Source organism: Carica papaya, chromosome 2, assembly GCF_054855325.1.
Source record: "Carica papaya isolate Zhongbai chromosome 2, ASM5485532v1, whole genome shotgun sequence".
Taxonomy (NCBI): domain Eukaryota; kingdom Viridiplantae; phylum Streptophyta; class Magnoliopsida; order Brassicales; family Caricaceae; genus Carica; species Carica papaya.
The window spans coordinates 33361372-33377168 of record NC_142310.1 but is presented as its reverse complement, the minus strand read 5'-3'; the positions used below and the strand labels follow the sequence as shown (position 1 = coordinate 33377168).

Below are 15797 nucleotides of genomic sequence, written 5' to 3'. Positions count from 1 at the left end.
CCTTCCTCTTCAGTCGCGTGCAGAAACGCGCGACCAACCTCGGGTTTCTTCTTCAGCCACGCGCAGAGACGATCGACCAAGCTTCTTCTTTAACCGCGCGCAGAAACACGTGAAAGGACGATCGATCCAGCTCCTTCCGCTGCGCGCAGAGTCGTGCGAAAAACTGCGCAATCCACCTCGATCTGCCTCACTCCGATCGCACAGAGCCACTGGCCGCATGATCCCGTTCCTTATTCAGCCACACACGAAGTCGATTTCAGCTCGAGCCGAGCCGCTGCACCAAGCCGAGCCGTTTTTCAGTCGGAGCCGAGCCCTTTTTTTTTACTCAAACCGTTTTTGAGCTGAGCCGAGCTGGACATGCACAGATCTTATTTCAGTATTTTTTATATATTTTTTGGTACGATTAAGAGATTTATTTTTTATTATTAGATATTTCTTTTTGCCTTCAGTACTCTAAAATGGGAGAAACAAAAACAATGATGGTTTCTTATTCGAACAATTCCTTATTGCAAATCAGTTCCGTAATTTTGAAGGTACTAATTATCTTATTTGATTAAAATTTTATTTATTATTTATCAAAGTTAGAGGATCGAAGGGGTATATTATAGGTAATATAAAAAAATCATATTTAGATAGTTTGAAATATAACATATGAGATTTTAAAAATTCTTTAGTAATGTCTTAATTCATCAATTGTATGCAATTTCATATTGTACGAATATATTTGTTATTCGATAATGCAAAAAAAAATATGGAATATAACATCTCTTATATATTTATAAGTATGTAATAACATCTAAATTTATGAACTCTGCAATAAAGTTTATAACACAAAATAAGAAGAGATGATTATTTTTCAATATTTTTCTGAACTGAGTGAATTATAATAAAAATTAGATTACTATCAAAACTTTCAAGTAAATTGTCCTACAGATGCAACTAAATTTTAGAAATTGATAGAAAAAAGGTGAATTGATGACTTTTTAGTTGGTTTGAACATCAAATATAATCAAATACGTGTTCAGGTATTTGGTAAGGATCTTTTTCCTTAATTAGAATAAAATTATGCTTATGTCCAATAAGAAAAAAATAGAAGAAATGTTATGCTATACATAGCACCAGTTGAGAAAACTGAATTAATTGCTCAGTCTGACCAGTGTAAAGATCTACGTAAGTGTGACTATTGTAACAAGTTAAAACACACTAAAGAAACTTGCTGAAAGTTACATAAAAAACCAACTAGAGATCATGAGAGAAGAAATTGTGGACCTACGAGAACTCAAGAAAATTTAGTTGAGGCAAGTAAAACACCTGACACACTAATAGTTGGAGCTTTTTCAAATGAAGATATTCAAACCCTGAAACGTATTCTGTCTCAATTTAACTTTTTATCATCTATAGGTGCAATAAATTTAGTAAAATCAAAATTTTTAAATAAAGAAAATGATTGACACTGGTAAACCATAAAATAATATTTCAAAACTTAATTTATAAGTTGGACATGTGTGACATTCTTACACCAATTTGAGGAGGGTAATTGAATAAAATACTTTATTATTATTTATTAGAATAAGTATTTTACAATAATAAAAATTTTATATAATAAAAGTTCTATCAAAATAGGTATTTTATTAATAATTTAGGAATTCTATAAATATATTAAATGTAATATCTTAAGAAATGAAAAATAAAATTATTATTTTTTTCTCTAAAATCTACACAAACATACAGCAACATTATGGCCAGCAAAGCAAGATGGTCCCGTCTTGTCTTTCTTCATTGTTTTGGTAGAAATTGTGGAGGCTGCTAAGCAACACCATAGTAAGAAGCTGAGGCACCATATGATAATGGCAAGGCAGGTAACACATTTAAGCATGGTTACGATAACCACTAAATTGGAAATACTATTAAATTTTAATATTATCGAATAGGTGTCTGCTGGATTTTTTTATAAATCAGAAACAAAAAACAGATTATAGTCAAGTATTAATATCTAATATACAGTCTATGTAAATATAATATTGCCTTGCCAGAGTTTGTTCTATGTGTGGAAAGAAGTTGAAGGCATCAAGCAGTATTAAATTTGTGGGATCATAGTGCTTTACACATATGCCTGACTTTTATATTGTGGCTGCCAGCAGTCTAAGGCTGTCTTTATTGGAGGAATTTTCTGATTTGGAAGAAAAAATGGAGATGGATGCTGTGGTGGGATGATTTTCCTTTGGTTCCTTCTCAATATCTGCAGATTTGCATAGACTTAAAGAGCAAATTCAGTCTTGTTTTTATCCACATACAGACACTTACGTAACATCGATCATGATCTTCTGATTGGAAGAAAAATCTGATCTGAAAAAGTACATGAAGTGTTTCCTCTTTCATGACTTTCAGTTCAGACTTATAAATCTGTTTCCTCTACACTGACATATTTCAGCTTATTGAAATAAAAGGAACAAAAGAAAACATTAATGTAGATGGATTTAGAGATTCATTCCTCAATGGTGACTCTTAGTTGAACCATGTTGCATCTTTGAGAACAATAGATGGTATGATTGCAAATTGTACATAGCTCATCAGAAAATGACTAGCAAACTCCATCTGGTTTGATTTGATATTGTGACCTATTTCATATCCAAAAAGGGAATCTGAATCCACTGTGAAGAAGAACAGGAGATCGCATATGTTTATTGTTCATGCCAAAAATCTTAATCTAAAAACACCCAGTAGTAACAACCCATGTCAGGGAGCTCCTATCTTGTTGCACGGAGTTCCTTCTGAAGAATCTTTTGCCTGACTGAATGTAATTCATTAGCTGCATCAGTAATGTCAATTCGATCTTTGGGTGATTCTGCAGAACATGCAAGTCCAATACTCAAGATTGAAATAAGGCAGTCTTGTGTTTTTTCCCCTTTACTGCGTGATGGCATAGGATTCTTGCTGGTAGATGCTTCTCCTCCCTCAAGATTAGCTTCATGTAGCAGTAAAGGATCCACAATTTGATGCACATTTTCAGGCAATGCCCTTCTTGTGAAATCGAGAAGGGTGAAACCATCTTTGAACATATCATCAATTGGTCGTTTCCTTGTGAACATTTCTAATAAGAGTATCCCATAGCTATAAACATCACCGCTTTTGGTCACTTCACTTCCCATGCCATATTCTGCAATTTTACAAATCAACTTAGTAGTATCAATTAGTTGATTCTCATAACTTTACTGCCTATCATTCAAGAAGTGAAATTCATTTGAAACCAGAAATAGAAAGATTTACCTGGGGCAGCATAACCAACTGTTCCCTTTAGACCAAGCGAACTAGTTTGATCTGCGCTAGATCTGTTTATAATTTTTGGATGAAACCTGGCTAACCCGAAATCTCCTACATGGGCAACCATGTTTTCGTCAAGGAGGACGTTGCTTGGTTTCAGGTCACAGTGGACTATAGGACTGTGGCAATGGTGATGGAGATAATCAAGTGCAGAAGCCACATCTATGGCTATGTTTAGTCTTTGAAGAAAGTTTAAGCTCTTTGGTCGTTCACCATTCTCTCTGTTTGATTCAGGATATGTGTGCAGCCATCTCTCTAAGCTACCATTTGCCATGAATTCGTAGACAAGAGCTTTAAAAGAGTTACCTCGAAAATCAACACTGGAACAAGCGGATATGATCTTGACAAGATTACGGTGCCTGATATTTCTCAAGGCTTTGCACTCAGAAAGAAAGCTCTTGGAAGCTGCTTGGTTTTGAAGATTCATCACTTTCACTGCAATAACAGTTCTGTCTTGGCCTTGGCTGAGAACTCCTTTATAGACATGTCCAAAGCTTCCTCTGCCAATCAAATTGGCTGATGAGAATCCATCAGTTGTTTTCAGGAGTTGGCCATAGGAGACCTTTAGAATTGAATCCATCAAGGACAGTGCTGATGAACTAGGCTTTTTCTTGGATCTTTTATTTTTCAACCAAGAAAAAATCACAGAACATGACAGGGAAAAGAGTCCAAGAAATCCAAGAACAATCAAGATTATTTTTGATTTCTTGAATTCCTTGAAGTGGCATGACGGTAGCTCAAGTTTAGCTATTCCTCCACAAAGCTTCTTATTACCAGATACCAAAACTGCTGTTGCATTCTTGAAAACCCCTCCTCTTGGTACCATCCCTTCCAAGGCATTGAAGGATAGGTTTAAGTGTTTCAAGAACGATAACCCCTCGAGAGACTCTGGAATTTGGCCAGACAAATTGTTTTGAGAGAAGTCTATCATTTCAATACTTCTCAGGGAACCCAATGAAGAAGGAATGCTTCCATCGAAATGATTGTTCTTTGCTAGAAGAATTTTCAGGCTTGTACAACCTCCAAGAGTACTGGGAATCTCACCTGAAAATCTGTTACCTGAAATATCTAATGTAACAAGATTCTCCAAGTTTCCCACTTCTAAAGGAAAAGAACCTGATAAAAGGTTGTCATGCAGGGACAAAATAATAGAAAGTGTCCTAATGCTAAAAATTTGATGGGGAACAGAGCCAGTGAGCCCATTGTGAGCTAAGTACAATTCCGTCAAACTTTGACATTCTCCAATTTCTGGAGGTATGCTACCCCACAGAGAGTTATATTCCAAATCAAGCACTGTTAATATTGATATATTTCCTATTGACGCTGGAATTCTGCCTGTTAACTTATTCATACCCAAGTTTAGATCCTGCAAGTTTTTAAGGTTACCAATGGATGGAGGGATATGGCCGGTTAATTGATTAAACTCTATAAGAAGTAGATTTAAATTGACAAGATTTGTTATCCCTACAGGAATGGTGCCAGATATTTGATTAAACCTTAATGATAATTCTGTCATGATTATTGAGAGGTTGGCTACAGAAGATGGAATCTTTCCTGTAAACTGATTTCTACCCAGACCTAAAACTTGCAGCCTACTACAATTGGTTAGGGAGGTCAGAAAATCTAGACTACCACGCAGATTATTTGTACCAAAGTTCAGTTTTGATAGATTTTTCAGGCCACTAAAAGTAAAGGATACTTCCCCACTGAAATAATTTCCAGAGATATCAAACTTCACAAGCTTTGAGGCATTAGATAATGATTCTGGTAGACGTCCAAAGAAATTATTATCACCAAGAGTAAGGTTTTTCAGGTTTGGAAGACTGAAACCTATGTTAGATGGAATAGTTCCATGGAACTGATTACCTCCTACATCGATGACTTTGAGAGAAGAGATGTTAAAAACTGCAGGGGGAATTAGACCAGATAAATGATTATCTTCCAGTTCAAGAAATGCCAAGCGTTTTAGTTTGCTCAGGGTATCAGGGATCCTTCCATGCAAGCTATTGTCTCCGAAACCAAGGCCATAGAGAGCTGAGAGATTCCCTAAAGACACAGGGATTTCTCCGGTAAGATGGTAATTTATATAAAGCATCAATATCTCAAGCTTCTTCAAGTTTCCAAGCTCCGGTGGGATATCACCCTCGAGATTGTTGTACTCAGCCCAAAATTCAACGAGGTTAGAACAATGAGACAGATTGGTTGGTATCCTACCATGAAAGGAATTACTACCAAGCTTGAGAATTTTTAACCTCGACAAACGACCAATCTCTGGTGGGATTTCTCCATGGAAATTATTGTTTTCGAGGTAGAGAAAGCTCAGGAAGCTGAGGTTTCCTATATGGGAAGATACGGTACCTCCCAACTTTTGGTTGCTTAAATCAAGCATGGTGACCCTTTGGTGCCTTCTACCACAAGTAATGCCTTTCCATTGGCACAGCGCTGCAGAATCATTCCATGCTCTTGTCACTCCTAGTGGATCATGATCAATCCTCGATTTTATAGCCAGCAATGCCAGTCGATCTATCTGGTTTTCCTTCACACTGGTCGCGGAGGAAACAAAAGAAAAGCTGAGGGATAATGTGAAGCCGAAGTACAATAGCAGAATATCAGAATAAAGCATTGAGTTAGCCATGATCACAAATGTTAGGCTCAGAGTTAATGTGTATATGTTCTCCTTTTTACACCCCTAAAAGGATTTTATACATATACATATATATATATATATACAGGTATAAAGTAAGAACAAGAACATGGTCCATCATTTGCAGAAGCATGGATCATGCCTTCGTATGCAGCGCCTTACTCTGATAGATACAGTTATGCTTTTACACAGAAGTGTCAAGACTCCGAAGGACATGTTGAGCTTGACATGATGTTCTGCTCCATTCAACTTTGTCAATTTGAGCTTGGAAATTATGCATTAACTGATAGGCACGTTCACACGCAGTCTTACTCTCGTTTTATACATGGCTATGTATCTCAGGTTTTTTGAATGCCCTGTATCTTTATTAAAAAAATCAAATAGAATGCCAGCCATATATGCACTAATAAATATATGTACGTATATATGAACCGAACTTGTCCATTAAAGCAGTGACCACGATCATAAATTCCAAATCCCAGATTGACTAAAGATATGACTTTTATCATGTATCTTGCGTGTGTATATATATATATATATATATATATACATACTGAGTTTGTAAATGTGTGTGTGTGTGTACATGTGTGTGTGTAATGACATTGATTTTGGGTAAGAAGCTGATCAGGCAGATCAAGCTTAAGTCAAAAATTGTGAGAGTTCTATGAATATTTTGATTTTGACTTTGATTAGATGAGGTTCCGCGAGAGCTGAACATGGAAAACGAGCAGAATGAAATTGAATTTTAAGAGAAATTCAGTCACAGTAATTGAGAGTCAGTAATAGCTAGTGAAAATCTTAAATGTCGTATGTAAAACTGTATTGGCAAACAATGACAACTCTAAGCAACTCATATACACGCTCATATTAGTTAAGCCTGAAAGAGTGACCCAGCACCAAGAAGTGATGACAACTCTAAGCAACTCACTTCTTTCTTTTCCACTTCAACCCATCCTCCCAAACCCAAACTGTACTTCCCTAACTGTCAATAACGACCCTTCCCTCCTAAACCACCCAATTCTCTCTCAAATCGACCAATGCAACAGTGCCGAACAACTGAAGCAAATCCATGCCAGGATGCTCCGTACAGAGCTATTTTTCAATCCATACATAGCTAGCAAACTCTTCACAGCCTCTGCTTTTTCGTCTTTCTCGAGCCTGGACTATGCTCGCAAAGTGTTCGATCAAATTCCTGAGCCAAATCTCTACTCCTGGAACACTCTTATTCGCGCATTCGGGTGTTTCTGCAGATGATTTGTGAAGCCTCTTACTGCCCAAATAAGTTCACTTTTCCATTCGTGATCAAGGCAGCTGCAGAGGGTCATAGGCTACGGATGGGACAAGCTTTTCATGGAATGGCCATTAAGAAATCACTTGGTTTGGATGTTTTCATTTTGAATTCATTGATACATGGTTATTCGTCATGTGGGGATTTGGATTTGGCATATAAGGTTTTTGTGATGATTGAAGAAAAGGATGTTGTTTCTTGGAATTCGATGATCACGGGTTTTGCTCAAAAGGGTTGTCCCGAGAAGGCCTTAGATTTGTTTCGAATAATGCAGGAGAGTGATGTGAAGCCAAATGATGTTACAATGGTGGGTGTTTTGTCATCTTGTGCAAAGAAGTTGGATTTGGAGTTTGGGAGGTGGGTGTGTTCGTATATTGAAGAAAATGGAATAAGTGTGAATTTGACATTGAAGAATCCGATGCTTGACATGTATGTGAAGTGTGGGAGCATGGAAGATGCAAAAGCTTTGTTTGAAAAGATGGAGGAGAAAGATATTGTCACGTGGACTACAATGCTTGATGGCTATGCTAAACTAGGGAAGTACGAAGCAGCCAGGCACATTTTTGATGCTATGCCTTGGCAGGACATTGCTGCGTGGAATGCTCTTATATCTGCTTATGAACAAAATGGAAAGCCAAAGGAAGCATTAGCTGTTTTTCGTGAGTTGCAACTGAACAAGAAAACAAAACCTGATCAGGTCACTCTAGTAAGCACTCTGTCAGCTTGTGCTCAAGTAGGGGCAATAGATCTTGGGAGGTGGATTCATGTGTACATAAAGAAGCAGGAGATAGCGTTAAATTGTCATCTCACAACCTCACTTATCGACATGTATTCTAAGTGCGGAGATCTTGAGAAGGCACTTGAGGTATTTAATTCTGTACAGAGGAGAGACGTGTTTGTATGGAGTGCCATGGTTGCTGGTTTAGCAATGCATGGCCATGGGAAAGCTGCAATAGGTATGTTTCTCCAGATGCAAGAAGCCAAAGTCAAGCCCAACAGCGTGACCTTTACCAATGTTCTCTGTGCCTGTAGCCACACTGGATTAGTGGGTGAGGGCAGAGAATTTTTCAATCAAATGGAGTCCGTTTACGGTGTTGCTCCTGAAGCCAGGCACTATGCTTGCATGATTGACATTCTTGGGCGAGCAGGATATCTCGAAGAAGCTGTGAAATTCATAGATAAAATGCCTGTATCTCCTAATGCTTCTATATGGGGTGCTTTGCTTGGATCCTGCAGAATTCACGGAAATCTTGAGCTTGCTGAACAGGCTTGTAGCCGATTGCTTAAGTTGGAACCTGGAAATCACGGAGCCTATGTGCTCTTATCTAATATATATGCCAAGATGGGGAAATGGGACAGTGTTTGTCAATTAAGGAAGCTAATGAGACTAACTGGAATCAGAAAAGAACCAGGCTGTAGCTCAATAGAGGTGAATGGTGTGATTCATGAGTTTCTAGTGGGAGATAACTCTCATCCTCTTTCCAAGGAAATCTACTCAAAACTTGACGAGATTATAGGAAGATTGAAGTCAGCCGGTTATGTAGCGAATAAGTCCCAGCTTCTGCAACTGGTTGAAGAAGAAGGCATGAAAGAGCAGGCTCTGAACCTTCATAGCGAGAAGTTGGCAATTTCATTTGGGCTTATAGCTACTGACTGACCCTTGTCAACCAATCAGGATTATAAAGAATCTTCGTGTGTGTGGGGATTGCCACTCAGTTGCTAAGCTCATTTCTAAGCTTTACAATAGAGAGATACTACTGAGAGATTGGTATCGGTTCCATCATTTTAAGGGAGGCTGTTGTTCATGCATGGACTATTGGTGAACAAGGAAGATTAAGATGATTATTTGACCCAAAATTATAAATTTTTTAATGTACTTTGTAAAAATTTTAATTAATTTTTTAACTTACAAACACTCATTTTCTAAATATTTACTAAAATTTATAAGTTTCATAAAACTATATATAATCAAACTGAGAATAAATAGGCTCAAGTGAGGCTATAACCCCAGCCATACGAGGAAAGTATTCTAGCCGGGAGAAACCAATGGAAGGTTGAAAATTATAACTATATACTTGGAAAGTATATAAAGCTTGAGCTCTGTATACTTGATAAATTGAAAATTAAAAACTAGTCAAACATTTCCTAACAACTTAATTCGCCAATCAAAGAACAAAAATCCCGCGCGAAAAAGGGCTCACAAAAAGCTGTCTCAGATCTCACTTCCTAACAACCCCCAACCACAGAAAGTAAAAAATTGACAAACTCAGCGCGATTACGACACGCGCCAAAATCGCGTGACCTGAAAGTTAGATCCGTGCACCTCTCTCTCTCTCTCTCTCTCTCTCTCTCTCTCTCTCTCTCGTAATTATAAAACGAAGCGACCCACAGTTCTTTGCTCCTTCAAACACGCATGCACTGATTCGTCTCCTCCCAAACACACAGCCATGGAGACCCTAACGACCTTCTCTGCAACAAAGACGTTCGTGAAGAACCAGACAAACACAACCATTAACTCCTCGAAATCTTTTATGGGTCCATCTGGTATTTCCCTCTCACGGTCTCTAAGTTTCAGTCCTCTGTGTTCCCACTCACTCTCGCTTAAAAACAGATCAACCCGGTTGGTTACCTCCTCATCTCATATGGCATTTGATCCAGAGGTACCGTTTCGTTTTATTTCAAGCTCTTGATATGTGCTTTTGATGAAATGCAGTGGGTTTACTTTTCCATTGTGTATTTCAATGGCTGACAGGTGTTAACAGGATCAGAGAATGCAGAAGGGGAAACTGATTTTCAGGGTATAAGTGGGTTCTACTGTCTTCTACATTAATTTTTTGAATGAAACAAACTTGCAAAGTGAAAAATGGTTTTTGACTTGGTTCAAATTTTCAGATATAACAAAGAAAATGCATGTGAAATTCCAGTTGAAGAAGGAATGTATATATGGTGAAGAATTCCTGCTGGTGGGCGATGACCCTGCTCTTGGCTCATGGAATCCTTCAAATGGCGTACCGCTAACCTGGTCAGATGGACACAAATGGACTGTTGAAATGGTAAGGAAAATTTCTTCAAACCTATAAAACTCTTATGGCTATTTTTGGCAACTGAGTAGGGTATATAGAATATTTTTAAAGAGAATTTTAAATTTCAATAATTAAGTTATTCAATTCTTAATCCACGTTATAACTGGAGTTGACAGCCATATATATTATTTATATATACATTAAGTTAAACAATATACATCATATATTTTTAAATTAAAATTGAAAATATATTATACACGTACATTATATATATTTTTAATCAAAACTGGAAATAGATATTATATATATATATATCCAGGTCAAGTTTTGACATCATTTTTGTTTCTTACCCTAAACTTAGCTCGATCCAGATTTAATTAAAGATTAATCTAATTCAATTTTTTCGTCACGGTTTTTGTGTCATCAGTATTTCAGTAAGATTTTGCCTTGTCCCATTCAGCCTCCTAGAATTTTATGATGACGCATAGAACTTTTGTTCTGATTATTTAAATAAAAATTAAATTGTGTGCAGGACCTACCTGTTGGCTTGTCAATTCAATTCAAGTTTGTGCTCAAAACAAGCACAGGAAATATAATCTGGCAGCCTGGTCCAGACCGAATTTTTCGAGCATGGGAGACAAAGGATACTATAATCATTGCAGAGGATTGGGCAAATGCAGAGTTCCAGAAAATTATAGAGGACCAAATGATTGATGAGAATGCAGACAAGGGACTTGACCTGTTATCGGGACCAGCTCGTCTAAATGGGGAACTCACAGACCATGTTTATCTGGATGCCATGTTATCAGACACCGAGGAGGGGGTCACCCTGCAAGATTTTGTTAGATCTGCAGATGATGAATCCATTAGTGAGAAAGAACTCGGAAGTTTAGCAAATGAAAACCCAAGAATTGTGGAGGATGAAGAGACATCGTTTACCAGTGAGGAAGGTCCGCTGCTTGTACCTGGCCTGAATCCTTTGCCAGTGATGTCTTCCGAAGAAACAATTTTGAAGGAATTCAGAAAACCAATCAATGCTGATGATTAAAACATGTCCGAAGTCACTTCATCGATCAACTGCTTTATCTCTTGCTGATTTCCCTTCCAAGAACATCAGTCCATCCCCTTGTTTCTGTTACTCCCGATCCACTAGAATACTTGAGCAATTATGTAAATATGCATATGTTTTTTTCCTTCATTCTACTTGGAAATCTTTCTAAAGGATTTCATGGTCCTGCTACAGTTTCCTTATATCTATAACCCTGCTATTCAAACTTATAAACTTTCAACATCAGGGCAAATCCAGGTTATGAAACTCTATAAATGCAGAAGTAACTCAATGGAAACTAGACATTTCGGATAGGAATCCATTGTCCAGATGCAAACTTGTTTTCAGAGTTCTAAATACTGACTTATAACAAAAATTACAGTAAGAATAGTGAAGTTTTGGAGTGTCTCTTTGTACTTAGGGGGAAATCTACTCTGTGATCCGGATTTAAGGATCCGTATCAAGCATACATTCTTTTATCCATAAAAACCTTCTTATGAGGAATTATGCCATCAGTGCATGAATCAATTCAACATTTAAAAACGACCAGTGGTCGTAGCATATTGAGTCAGAATAAAGTCAGCATGTGGGCAATGAAAATAATACACGTGAGATCAACTTTCTTTTACTCCAATAGTGAACCGTTTCATGTATTCTTCCATGTCAATATCAAATGCAAAAGGAGACAAGGGTTACCAATACTATTTCTCAAGTTGCCTTCGTATAAGCAAAAGCACAATTCTAGGAGTAGCACAAAACCTAGGCAAAGATAAAGGGATTACAACTATCAGATAAATACAATAAGGACAACTACCTTAGGAAACATGTAAGCTCAAAGTTCCATTAAGATGTACAACGTTGTTATCTATCTGACATACGCTGGTAACGATCTCTCTCACCACGATAGTGGGAGGACAAATCCTTTTCAGGGTTAGACCATTTGTCACTGGATAATTGGTCCTGGTCTCGTCTCAATGAGGACCCTGATTCACGCCTCCTTGATCCCTTTTGTTCCTTGCCATCGCGTTCTCCTCTAGACCTTGGTTCAACTTCATCATCACCATGTCTTCTTGATTTCTTTTCTTCCCTCATATGATAATCTTCCCTTGATCTTGGCTCATATTCACCATCATCGTACCTTCTAAATTTCCTTTCTTCCCTCCTAGAATCATAGCCATCATTCTCCCTTGATCTGTTTTCTTCCCTCCTAAGTGGATCATCTTTTGACTTTGGTGAACTACCATCATACTGTTTTGGTCTCTTTTCTTCCCTCCTGTCACGATTATCTCTAGCCTTAGGCTCAAATTCATCATCTTCATATCGTTTTCTCAATCTGTTTTCTTGCTTCTTATCATGATCATCCCTTGACTTGAGCTTGATTTCATCATCATCATGTCTTCGCAATCTCTTGTCATTCCTCTCCTTACTTTCCCTGGAATGGCTCTCCAGCGACCTGCTATTGCCCTTTTCTCTGGAACTTGGACTCTTATCCCCCAATCCCAAACCTTCTTGATCACTGAATCTTCTCTCCTTCCTTTTTGAACCGTCAAACTTATCATGTCCCCATTTTGAACTCTTATCCTCATGACCCCAACCCGTGTTGGCAGCTCTCTGTATTTGAAAGAAAAAAAAAGCATAAATAAGCACCTCAACAATTTTGATGGAAGAACAGAAAAAGGAAAAAGAATATTTATGCATCAAATAAACTACCACACATGCACACATTGAAATTGGAAACAGAACTTAAGTCTATGCATAACAACGGAAGCTAAACTACTTACTGAAACCATCTCACATCACCATAATCTTATTATTAGATAAGAATATAGTGCATATAGACAATTACCCAAGCAACCGAAAGAGAAAATCTAGACAGTAACAGTCCCGGATGTCTCATGTTTCTTATGATATTTCAACATGCATAATTTGAGAAGAAGTCATCCAATGAGAGATGTTGTTAAACTACCACCATACTTCATCATTGTGGAAATATTCTAGATCTCTATCGTTAATCTTACTTGCTCATCGTGGGAAAACTTGCATCCATCTCCACGGGTACATTCGCCTCTCTGGAAAGCACGGCAAACACCCCGGGCCTCCCTCTTCTGCTGCCAGGTCTCCTCATCTTCCTCCTCTTTCTTTTTGTAGTTACTACAATGATCTACACGTATAGTTCTACCCAAAACCTGCGCTCCATTCAAGTTATCTGCAAGAAAGGCCATAACACCCAAAAAAAAAAAAGCAGTAATAGCTAAGCTAACTGAAATCAACTGCTACTATCTTCTTAGCTGTTAATAGAGATAATACATGAGAGAGAGAGAGAGAGAACCAACCTACAGCAAGAATCGTACTCCTTTGATCCTCGTAAGCAAGAAATGCAAAACCTCTGGATTTACCAGTACCCCGATCTCTAACAAGGTTAACGTCAACAATCTCCCCATATCTTTGTCCACAAAGATGAAAGAAAAAACAAAACTCATTATCTTGTGAAAAAAAGATTATCAGAAACGGAAACAAAAGATACAGCACAAATAATCAAAACATTAATAATATAGCAACATTTCCTTTTCATAACAAAGGAAGCTCAACTAATCACTGAAATTAAATTGCAAACCGCAAACCAGACGACTTACTGGGCAAACACTGCGAGGATATCGCCTTCGGTGAGGTCAAAGGGAATGCCACCGACAAAGATGTAGGCAGATTCTTTGTACTTGGCGTGCCACGATGCCTCCTCGGAAATCCCTAAGTCTGCTTCCTTCGAATTTATGCTCTGTATTCTCTTCACTAACGTTAATGGATTCATCTCTCAATTTTCGAATGACTCTCCCTCTTTCTCTCTTTCCTCTTTGAGTCTGCTCTGGAACCCCAAAGGAATCGTCACCGCCGAGCACCGGGTACAGGGAATTGCAGCGTGATGAACCGGGTCAAGTAAACCACGGAATTCCCGGGTAGCCACAACCCAGATTGAAGTTTTTTCTTATACTTAATTTGGAAATAAAATAAATTTTTTCTTCTTTTTCAATTTGGTTCGGTTAACATATTTTATTATATTATTATCATTAAAAACGAATAACATAATTGTCGTGGAATATCATCTAGTTTTGCTCTCTTTATCTTTCAACTTATATTATAAAATATGCTTCATTTAATTTTATTTATATTATTTATAAATTTAATTATGTGATCATATTATAAAATTAAAATAACATTAAATTGGTTAATATTGTTGGGATGCATATATAATTGAATTGTTAATATCTTGGGCTAGGTTAGACCATGAATTCAGTGCTGAGGATGAGACAATCCAAACCCAAACCTGTAGATATAGAATATAAAAGTTATTCAAAACCTCTAAATTCATTAAGGTTATTTAAGAAATTTTAATTAATCCCGTTATGAAAATTAAACTAATGATAGACTTTTATAATTAATTTAATTATATTTTAATTAAAACGGCATTTTAACAGAAAAATACATACACCATATGTATAATTTTTATAAGTTAACATTTTTAATCTCATATATTAAAAAAAAAAATGCATAGTGTGATTTTAGGCAATTTTAAGAAATAAAAAAATGAGAAAAATAAATTTCCTATATAATTATATATGATTTAAAATATTTATCATATGCATTTTATATAAATATTTTTCAACAATGAGTGTTGACTTGAAATTACCGATAGGTTAACATAAATGTTAGATTAATTATACAAAGAATTTTGTGTGTAAATAGTTTTGCATAAGCTGCATGATTTGCTAATTTAATTAATTAATAAATTTATTTTTTAAATTATTTTTAAATATAACTTAATTATTTTAAATTTATATAATAAAAAATAAAATGAAACTAAACATTCAAAATAAACAAAAAAATATCAATTATCAAATTATAACAAAAAATATTAAAAATTACATTATAATAAATTTTAAATTTTAAATATTAATTTTATAACCTATCATTTAACTAATTAATAATAAGATGAGTTACACGATGATTACTGTTTAAATGCGGATACGTTTCTAACAAATAATTGACAAGTTTTGCTCTATAGAATTTGTTTAATCTTAATTTGATTTGAGTTTAAAGATTTAATTATAAGATATTAAAATATTTTTAAAATTTACCCAAATAAATTTACTAACGGAATCAAGTTAAATCTAACTTTTTTAAAAAAAGTGTTTTTTTCCTTTCTCTAGTTGTTAAGGAGTTACGACCGCCATGATTGAGCAATCAAACATTGCTAGCGCAGGCGAAGGACCCCCTCGACCATCAAAACGCACCTCATAAACGTCGTTTTTGCCAAAATAAAAGTTGAAATAGAAAAGGGCGCCAACCCCACTCACCGTCTTCCTTTCTTTTGACTCCAAAAATCAAAATATAAACAAAAAAACTGCACTCTGCGGGCCCCACAGTTAGCTGGACGTGATAAAGCCAACGCACAGGCTCCATGTCATTTTCAATTTTCTA

The 15797-nt window shown here is 36.5% G+C and overlaps 4 protein-coding genes across 4 annotated transcripts; 2 read left to right on the top strand and 2 right to left on the bottom strand.

The window, feature by feature from the left end:
- Positions 1-2300: 2300 nt before the first annotated feature.
- On the bottom strand, positions 2301-6870 carry LOC110810005 (uncharacterized). The gene is made up of 2 exons (XM_088214201.1): positions 3268-6870; positions 2301-3157 (listed from the first exon to the last, which is right to left on the bottom strand). The coding sequence occupies exons 1-2, from the start codon at positions 5954-5956 to the stop codon at positions 2748-2750; spliced, it is 3099 nt and encodes a 1032-aa protein (XP_088070327.1). The 5' UTR covers positions 5957-6870; the 3' UTR covers positions 2301-2747.
- Positions 6869-9495, top strand: LOC110809995 (pentatricopeptide repeat-containing protein At2g29760, chloroplastic-like). Its single transcript, XM_022036016.2, is given in 3 exon segments — positions 6869-7199; positions 7202-8916; positions 8918-9495. Coding segments are annotated over 3 exon segments (2202 nt in total). The 5' UTR covers positions 6869-6871; the 3' UTR covers positions 9077-9495.
- A 137-nt stretch (positions 9496-9632) lies between these two features.
- LOC110809996 (uncharacterized) lies at positions 9633-11510 on the top strand. The gene is made up of 4 exons (XM_022036018.2): positions 9633-9913; positions 10006-10051; positions 10146-10306; positions 10809-11510. The coding sequence occupies exons 1-4, from the start codon at positions 9701-9703 to the stop codon at positions 11322-11324; spliced, it is 936 nt and encodes a 311-aa protein (XP_021891710.1). The 5' UTR covers positions 9633-9700; the 3' UTR covers positions 11325-11510.
- A 414-nt stretch (positions 11511-11924) lies between these two features.
- LOC110810066 (uncharacterized) lies at positions 11925-14329 on the bottom strand. The gene is made up of 4 exons (XM_022036124.2): positions 13958-14329; positions 13658-13767; positions 13343-13530; positions 11925-12935 (listed from the first exon to the last, which is right to left on the bottom strand). The coding sequence occupies exons 1-4, from the start codon at positions 14128-14130 to the stop codon at positions 12186-12188; spliced, it is 1221 nt and encodes a 406-aa protein (XP_021891816.2). The 5' UTR covers positions 14131-14329; the 3' UTR covers positions 11925-12185.
- Between the last annotated feature and the right edge of the window lie 1468 nt (positions 14330-15797).